Source organism: Calidris pugnax, unplaced genomic scaffold (assembly GCF_001431845.1).
Source record: "Calidris pugnax isolate Ruff unplaced genomic scaffold, ASM143184v1 scaffold102, whole genome shotgun sequence".
NCBI lineage: Eukaryota > Metazoa > Chordata > Aves > Charadriiformes > Scolopacidae > Calidris > Calidris pugnax.
Genome location: NW_015090846.1, coordinates 181,673 through 190,471, shown reverse-complemented (window position 1 = coordinate 190,471; position 8,799 = coordinate 181,673). Strand labels below are relative to the sequence as shown.

The 8,799-nt window shown below is 45.6% G+C and overlaps 3 protein-coding genes across 5 annotated transcripts in view; 1 reads left to right on the top strand and 2 right to left on the bottom strand.

Annotated features, from left to right (window-relative positions):
* The window catches only part of NUP188 (nucleoporin 188kDa), a 50,507-nt gene extending 50,312 nt beyond the window's left edge, over positions 1-195 (bottom strand). The window contains exon 1 of the mRNA XM_014943028.1: positions 141-195. Coding sequence (XP_014798514.1) covers positions 141-166 — 26 coding nt within the window. The 5' untranslated portion in view covers positions 167-195. The remainder of the gene's footprint in view (positions 1-140) is intronic.
* Positions 196-283: 88 nt separating this feature from the next.
* DOLK (dolichol kinase) lies at positions 284-5,025 on the top strand. Of its 2 annotated transcripts, none has more exons than XM_014943027.1 (2): positions 284-308; positions 2,459-5,025. In XM_014943027.1, the coding sequence occupies exon 2, from the start codon at positions 2,564-2,566 to the stop codon at positions 4,133-4,135; it is 1,572 nt and encodes a 523-aa protein (XP_014798513.1). In that variant the 5' UTR covers positions 284-308; positions 2,459-2,563; the 3' UTR covers positions 4,136-5,025. The 2 variants fall into 2 exon arrangements, with proteins under 2 accessions (XP_014798513.1, XP_014798512.1); XM_014943026.1 differs by lacking the exon at positions 284-308 and adding an exon at positions 377-457.
* A 1,726-nt stretch (positions 5,026-6,751) lies between these two features.
* PHYHD1 (phytanoyl-CoA dioxygenase domain containing 1) overlaps positions 6,752-8,799 on the bottom strand; it is an 8,252-nt gene continuing 6,204 nt past the window's right edge. Inside the window, exons 9-11 of one of the 2 annotated variants that reach the window (XR_001412145.1) lie at positions 7,886-8,002; positions 7,612-7,796; positions 6,752-7,427 (exon numbers count right to left, since the gene is read on the bottom strand). Coding sequence is in view for 1 of the 2 variants with exons in the window: in XM_014943025.1 (XP_014798511.1) it covers positions 7,382-7,427; positions 7,612-7,738; positions 7,886-8,002 (290 nt within the window). In the remaining variant the exon portion in view is untranslated. The remainder of the gene's footprint in view (positions 7,428-7,611; positions 7,797-7,885; positions 8,003-8,799) is intronic. The other variant, XM_014943025.1, reaches the window with a different exon arrangement.

Here is an 8,799-nt window from a genome sequence, read left to right as displayed (position 1 = left end):
AACTCCGCTTCGCCGGGCGCCCCCCCCCGCCTTCGCCCCCCGCGCCCCGCGGAGGGGGGCCCGCAGGCAGCGATGGACGGGGCCTCCCCCGCTTCCCCCCCGCCTCAGCCTCCACCGGAGCCGCCGCCGCGTCCCCGCACCTCGCGCACAGCCCGCCCGCCGCCATCTTCGCTCCCCTCTCACGTGACCCGCCGCGCGGAGTTCCTCCCCGGCGCCGGCGTCACGTGGTGGGGGAGCCGCCGCTCCGCCTCCGGCGGGATGGGGGTCATGTGATCGGCGGCAGCGCCAAGATGGCGGCGTCCTGTGAGGTGGGTCTGCGCTCGGCTCCCGGGGGGGTGGTCGGGGAGGGCCGCGGCCCTTCGGCGGGCGTCACGTGGTGGGGGAGCCGCCGCTCCGCCTCCGGCGGGATGGGGGTCATGTGATCGGCGGCAGCGCCAAGATGGCGGCGTCCTGTGAGGTGGGTCCGCGCTCGGCTCCCGGGAGGGCGGGCGGGGAGGGTCGCGGCCCCTCGGCTGGACCCGGAGCTCGCCCGGGTAGAGCCTGGGTCCTGCGGCTGAGCGGGGGGAGGAGGTGTCCGGCGGCGCGGAAGGACGGGGCGAGGGCAGCCCGCAGCGCTGCGGAGGACACCGGGAAGAGAGGGAGGGGGATAGGTGCTGCAGCCCGGAGAGAGCTGCCGGGCTTTTGGGATCACGTCGGCGGGAAGCGGCCGGGATGCGGATCACGAAAGGAGCAGAGAACCGGGGGCGGTGGGTCCCGTTCGGTGGGAGCGCTGGGGAGGTTCGCGTTACCTGAAGGAAGGCGCGGGAGAAGGGAGCTGCAGCAGGCACGAGAAAATTAAATAATTCAGCAGTGAAATACATCCTGGTCCGCATTCGCGGGGCAGCGGCTTCCCAAGCGGCTGCGTTACAGCGGGAGAGCGGCGTTTCCCTCCTCGCCTTACTGCCCGGCTGGCAGGCTGCCTGCTGGGGGAGGGAGCCTGCCCTGTGTCCCCATGGATGCAGGAGCTGGGTTGCAGCCTTAACGTTGCCAGACGGAGGGGAAGGTCTTTGTCAGCCCTTGGCTGGCGCCTGGCATTTACCCTGCCTCTTCTCAGATAAGCCGTGAGCTTCCCCCCTCCCCTGTACCCAGAAACAACAAGGAGCAGGACCCCAACACCAGTATTGGTTTTAGGTAGATACTGCCCCTGTCAGTTGTGTTTTATTGACTGTGATTAATTCTTCTCCTGTTCTGCTTAAAAATGAATTGTGATGACAAAAAAAGATTACACTGGGCCTGATCTAGCTGTGTAGCAACAGTAAATGTAATGAAGCTGCTTGGCAATGAAGTATTTCAGTCTATACGAATAAGGATGCCAAAAAGCAATTTATTAATAATTAAGCGTTTTCAGTACAAAGTCATAAATAAATAAATGCTCTAGACCCACAATGTAAGGCAGTTTGACAGTACAAAGTTGAATAATTACCCAGTAATGTTACTACTGAGATCTCTGTCAGCGTTACAGTCTGGTGATTCTGCTCAACACTGGATAGAAACTCAAAGCAGAACTTTATTTATAAAGTTCTACGCTTCCATGAGGGAGCTAATGTGGGTATCAGTAATGAGACTGGGGGAGCAGAATTTATTAAGAGTTTACTGCTAATCAGCCTAGGGGTGGGCCAGAAAGGATGAAGCAATGCAAGAAGCAGTAAAGGTTGCAGAAAGCAATAAATGCTGGTGAGAATTTGATAACTTCATGAATGCCCACAGTACTTCGAAGAGAAGATAAGATTTAATCTAATGGAGTCCTCATGTGCAGTGCTGCTTATCTCAGCTATTTATCTTATAGTCCAAAAGTTTAGTTTGTGATACAGCTGTCATTGGCTGCAAGCCTTGATTCAGAGAGGGTGAGGTGCTCTAAGTGTTAGTAAGACAAGGAGGTGAGGGGTTATAGAAAACAATGACAGCTTTAGGTCACAATCAAGAATGTCTTGCGATGTTTACTTTTGAAGAATTCGAGTGCTTACCAGAGGTTAAACAAATCACTTATAAAGTAATACATGAGAGCCACATAAGAAATTAGGTTCTAAAATTACCTTTAAACTTTTATATTAACCGTATTTCAAATTGGCACCATCACAACGAAGCCTTCTGGGAATATTTACGGCTTGTTTGCTTCCCATTTCAATTCAAAGACGCTGCAACAGCAAATATTTAAAACTGTATCTGAACACCCCAGTATTCAGCAGTTCATTTCTGTCACCGCAGGCTGACTTCTCTCATTCTCAGAGGGGGATCACAGTTTTGGTTGATGCATTACCTCACTGGCTTTGGTTTTTTTTTTTATTCACCTGTGTGTTGATATTAACAATTGGCACATAACTATCAGTTTAAATTGAGCTTAAGGAAAAAACAGCTGTGTGGAAGCTTTAGATTTTCTAGTAGTTGCCTTAATTGTTTGTTGTGTTTTTTTATTTAATAGGAGTTGCAGTAGCATGAAAGGGACTTCTTCCTAATGGACAACTGTTGAGCACGTTAGGACTCCTGAGAAAGATTTCGAAAGCTGGAGCCACAGCAGAGTGGAAACATGTTAAACAAGCCAGTGCTGGTAGAATCCCTGATCGTGTTCGTCATCGTCCTCTTTGTGCACGCCGTGGTGTGGGACCGCTACTCCTGGTGCGCCGTCGCTCTCGCCATCCAGGCTTTTTATGTCCAATTCAAATGGGACCGTCTGCTCCAGCTGGGGGGGGCTGTGTTCCAGTTCCGTACGGCAGCAAACAGTGGCCTCCTGCCAGCTAGCATGGTCATCCCCTTGCTGGGGATAGTGATGAAGGAGAGGTGCAAGTCTGCTGGCATTGTGTACTTTGAACGTTTTGGCATAGTTGTAGCTTCCACGGGCATGCTGGTTGCTCTCTTTCTGTCTGTTATAGCGGTTGGCATCACAAAACCTGTGCCAACCAACACTTGCATCCTTACTGGTATTGCTGGCAGTATAATTATCTATACCATGAAGCACTCCTTGACTGTTTCTGAAGTGATAGAGGTCCTAGAAGTGCTGCTAATTTTTGTCTACCTCAGTATGATCTTGCTGTACTTGCTGCCTCGATGTTTTACTCCTGGAGAAGCTTTGCTAGTTCTCGGAGGTATAAGTTTTGTTCTCAATCAGCTCATTAAACGCTCACTGAATGTAATCGAGGGCAGAGGTGATCCCATAGACTTTTTCCTTCTGGTAGCAGTTGTTGGAGTTATTCTTCTTGGGCTTTTTTTCACTGTGCTCTTCATTTTCATGGATTCGGGTACGTGGATCTCCTCCATGTTCTTCCACATGATGACAGCAGTGCTAGGCTTAGGGGTCATCATGCCTTGGCTTTACCGACTCATCCAGAGGAACCCTTTGTTCTGGCTACTCCAGTTTCTCTTTCAGACACAGACAAGAGTTTACCTTCTTGTATATTGGACCTTTTTGGCTGCTTCAGCATGCGGAGTAGTTCTCTACCAGAACGCTAAGAGATCATCTGAATCTAAAAAACACCAGGCCTCGACTATAACCAGGAAATATTTCCATTTCATTGTTGTAGCTACTTACGTTCCCGGACTCATCTATGACCGCCAGCTTCTCTACGTTGCTGCAGTTCTGTGTCTGGCAGTGTTTATCTTCTTAGAGTATATTCGGTACTTCAGGATCAAACCGTTTGGGCAAACCCTTAGGCATTTGCTGTCTCTCTTCTTGGATGAAAGAGACAGCGGACCTCTAATCTTGACTCATATTTATCTCCTCCTTGGCATGTCCCTCCCAGTATGGTTGTTCCCCAGATCTTGTGCTCCTAAAGGTACCTTGCCTGGGGCAGGAGCGCTTGTCCCCTACTCTGGGGTCCTGGCAGTAGGGGTAGGAGACACTATTGCCTCCGTTTTTGGTAGCACAATGGGGGAAATCAAATGGCCAGGAACAAAGAAGACCTTTGAAGGGACAATGACAGCTATTTTTGCTCAGATCATTGCTGTGGCTCTTATTCTGATCTTTGACAGCAGCGTGAATCTGAACTCCAGCTACGCCTGGATTCTGGCATCTGTGAGTTTAGTTTCTCTTTTGGAAGCTTATACTACCCAAATTGATAATCTGCTGTTGCCTCTCTACCTCCAGATAATGTTTATGGCTTAGAAGCACTTCCAGGAGCAGAGGTTTCTCCTTTTCTAGAAAGGAGTGGTACTAGAACATGCACTGTAATGAGAGCTCAAAGCTGATCTATACACTGCTTTTGGTACAGCAGTTAAAACTGTTAAGAACAGAAATGAAAAAACCTATTTAAAATAAAGGGTTTGTTTGGTCTTAGTTTTTTTCCCCCCATTTAAAACAGCATGAGTTGATTTATGTTCTCAGAAGAACACAAATGTGACTTATTAATTGGATTATTAAACACAAATGCTGTTTTTCTGCCTCTTCTGGGTGCTCAGAGGCAAAGGAGGTAGAAGAAGAGGTAAGTTAATTAAAAAAATAAATAATAAAAATAAGCAAACCTCTAGGATTATGCCACCTCTGTGTTGCATCAGAGCCAAAACTCGTTTTACTGTCCTGAGCCCTGCCACCTTGTATTACTGTGTATGTGAACTCCTCATTTCTGCATAAGCACCATTTAAAGCATGTTTTATAATAAGGCTGACCACCATCCACACAAAGTGACTACGACTGTCCCAATGTATCCAGTCACCATCAACAAGAGCTGTACTAATGCACCGTGATGTATGAACACGACTTCAAATTCAGCAGCTGTAACACCTAAATTTATCTGGGGCAGATGCAGGAGGTTCGAGAATGTAAGAGACTGTTTATTCCAAACAGTACTAGGCAAGAGGGTTGCAGTTTTAATCCCAAAGGTTTACGCAACAAGAAGAATGTTTTGTCTTTTTCAAGATTTTAATCTCTAAATTCATTTGGAATAACGTTCAATAAAGGAAGAAAAAAAACTAAGCAAAGTCACAGAAAAACCCAATTACACAGGAATCATGAAAGCAGAAAATCTGTTAAAGTCAATAAACTACTTTAATACTGTTGCAGTTTTCTACTTTTCACATTTTTTCAGCTAGATGTTTAATCAAATAATTTATTAAAATGCTTCCATCAACCAATTGAGTAAAGCCATTTAATTCTGTTCACTTAATTAAAATTATAACTACCATTTTATAGCCAAAAAAACCCCCTAATATTTACTTTGTATTGACAATCTCTTCTCACCAGTTTACCAAGCATCCATGAGAACAAGACACATTAACACATGCCCTCCCTGCCTCTCCCCTTCCCCTGAGAAGGGTCCAAGAACATTTGCATCCCAGGATTCTTGTTTGCAGGATGAAGTTAATTTCTGACACTTCTTTTACTCATTTTAGGAACAGTTTTGTACTAGTCTAAGATACCTCACAGAGTACTGTCCCACAGTCCCAGCCCTGAGACTGTCTTAGGAGTGAGAGTAAGACCGGGGGTGGAGTGATACTGGTGCTCTGGGCCAGCAGAATTGATCCCAGAATCTAATACTGTGTTTATCCCCACAACAAGCCAGGACTCGACTGGCCGACAGGCAGCGTTGCCCAATTTACCCCCCTTGCCTGGGCAGGGCTCCTGAGATTTGATATCACTTTTCCTGAGGATGTCAAAATTGTCCAGAGTCGGTTTTGGTTAATTACGCAATAAATCGTCAGATACTTTTCTTGGGAAACCGAGCTCGGTAGTTGTGCTAGACTGAGTTTCCTTCACATTTAACAGGAAACCCTGCAAATCTAATCCAGCTTCTTGCTTTTATTTACACACTTGAACTAGATGTTTTTATACATTGCAGGAAGTGGTGCGTGTAATGAGGACAAACTGTCACTCCTTAGCAGAAAGGTGCTATTCTGAATTATTAACACTACTAATGGAAAGATACAAAAAACGCTTTAGTTGCTTCCATCATGAGCCACAGCCTTCAACATTAACATCATAAAATAGTACCAGAGTTGAAGTCATTTTCCCTCCCTCCCGCTCACAGCTTTCAAACAAAGTTTAGACGAGGTAGGGCAGGGTGACAGTTCTCCCTGCACAAACTTAGAGCTCAAGGTTACTGGTGTTGCCCTTACCTGGCTTCCCAATTCCTGCTGCCACCCGATCGTCCCTCTGCGATGAATTCTTTGGGGTGCTGAACCTGCTCTGCATTGCCCAGCAGAGCCCAAAAGGAAACTTCTTCCCATAAAGAAACCAAATTTGACTATTTCACATCAAACAAATGCCAGAGGCAGGCAATACTCTTTCGAAAGGGATGAGTCAGCAAGAACCAGGGCTCACCGTGCCAGGACTCCGAGCAGCCTTGATGTTTCTACCATGTAATTAGTGCATTGATGACACTGGGCTTTTATCTCAGGTTGCCACTGCACCAGTGCCAGTGAAATTACACCTACACGGCTTCTGTTCAGCTTAGGATACAGGCTTGAGCTTGCCTCAGATTAACTTAGGTTTCTTTATGTTCCTTAGGTTTCATCTTGCTATAAATTGCTTTGGTTTTGTTGGGATTTTGGGGATAATTGTTCTTGCACACACTGAGGGTTCAAACTGGTTATGAGACAACTCGGCCCTGGCCCCATCTATGGGGAGAAGGTCACACTGTCTTCCTCAAAGAAAAGATGAGACAAAAGGAAGAATTTCTATTTTTTTATTTAAATGTTAGGATTTTGATTGGGTTTTTTTTTTGTTTTCATAATTTTAATATGAATCTTAAAGAACTGTTAAAACATTTTTAATCAACACACCCGGTAAATGTTAGGATTTTGATTGGGTTTTTTTTGTTTTCATAATTTCAATATGAATCTTAAAGAACCGTTAAAACATTTTTAATCAACACACCCAGAGATCAAACACTCAGCTACAATTTGCTAGAAATACTTAAAAGATTGATTATAGAAGCAGACTTCCTGCTTTGTTTTGCCCACAATAGGGTTGGTTTTAATCACTATTATTCAAACAATAGGACAGAGACCTAAGAGTAAAAGTCAGCCACCTTCCCACAATGTGTTCACCTGCATTGCTGGGATCGACACAGCCAAGAAATGCACTAGACAGCTCTTGACTTAAACAGAAGAAAATACTTAGTGTCTGCAAGAAGAAATACTTCTTAACTGATGCCAGTCAAGGTGCAATGGTCTTTAATGGTCTGTTCTCAAGACTGAAGAAGTTTCCTTCCCAAAAGGGCTGGCCAACTGTTCTCATATTAGTAGGGCCCATGCTGTAGCAGAAGCTCCTGCCTAATTCAGGTGTCAAGGGTACTTGTTCTGAGGACAGGATTAATTAATTTTGAGAGCTGATCTAGTGGAAGTTTCATTTAAGGAGAATATGATCAGAAAGGAATATTGATCAGCTACTGACTCCAGAAGCCAACCACTGGCTTCAAGTGTAGAGTGATGGAAAAGGCAGTTCAGGAGTTGGCTGGAGCCTAGGAAGTAAGGAAGAGGGAAAAACGAAATTTCAGAAGCTATTCCAGGTCTACAGGTAGGAAATCAATGCTAACTGAGGTACTACCAACAGCAACTGTAACATGCAAGGCCACCAAGAAAAGTTTGTCCTAGGTCTGGAAAGGGTCTCGTTTGCTCAGCTGCTCGTTAGGATGGTGACCTTACCAGTTCTCTTTGCTCCAGCTGGTGTCTTTGGCTTCCATCACATGGAAGGTGAACACGTGGCGAGAAGAGTCCGAACTGTTCAGTTCACTCTTGTGGACGACTTCTCCGTGGATGAGAATGAGTCCACCTGTTTGAAAGAAACATCTCTACTGCTTCTTTCAAATTCTGAGTGCTAGATTTAAAATCTAAGGGAAGTTGAAAGTGTTAAAATACAATTTTAGCTCTCTAGTTTTTCTTGAGCTGTAAAGCAGGCTTGTTTGGGGGTTGTTTTTACCTTTGCTTATAGGCAGAGGTATGAACTGGCTGTCATCGTAGGCTGGCTCTGATCCTACAAACTCTACACATGTTGAAGTACCTGGAGCAGCACGGACCATTCTCCGGGTAATTCCATCTGCAAATCCACAGAATAAGCAAACACACATAAAAATTAAACAGCCAGTTGCATTCTGCACAGCAGAGGAAGAATATCTGATTTCTCTTGGCAAAAGATAGGAACTTTTATTATCGTATATTCCATTTTTTCCTTAGTAATTTGTGTATGTTTTGTTTTTTTTTTAATTAAGCAAAGATTTAGGATTTTCCAGCTGTGGCAGAAGCTGATAAAACAACTGCCTTTTGTTTGCCCTTCTGGCTCTTTGTGTGCATTGCAACATAGCGCTGTAGGAACAGAAATAGTCACACACTTAGGCAAAGCCAACCTTTGGTCCATTTCTCCTTTCTACAAGAGCATAAGTTCCAACGGGAGTACAGACCACTCCAGAATTAAGAGGGATGAGTGCGTTAAAAATCTTTAAGAGCAGTACGATTACGCTCACTGAGGGAACACTTAGGTGAGCAACAGTTTAACGCTGATTAGTGTGCCCTACAGGCAGTGAAAAACAGAAAACTCTGCTGTTAATCCAACCCTGGTTACACACACAGCAGCCACCAGCGGTCACAACAGCCGTCACATGAGCCTGTGCTGATCTGGTGTTGTCTGTGCTCCCCTGGGACACCGGCTGTTCCCCGATAGCTTGGATGGTGTCCAAAAGATCCTTCGCAGAGACTCAGAGGCTTTCCTCGCTTACTGAAATTCAGACCAATATCTGACAATTGTGTGTGTGGAAGAGGATTTTTATTTCCCTTACATAAAGATTTTCAGGACTACACTTTTTATTGGCTGGGGGGAAAAAAAAAAGGGGGGGGGGG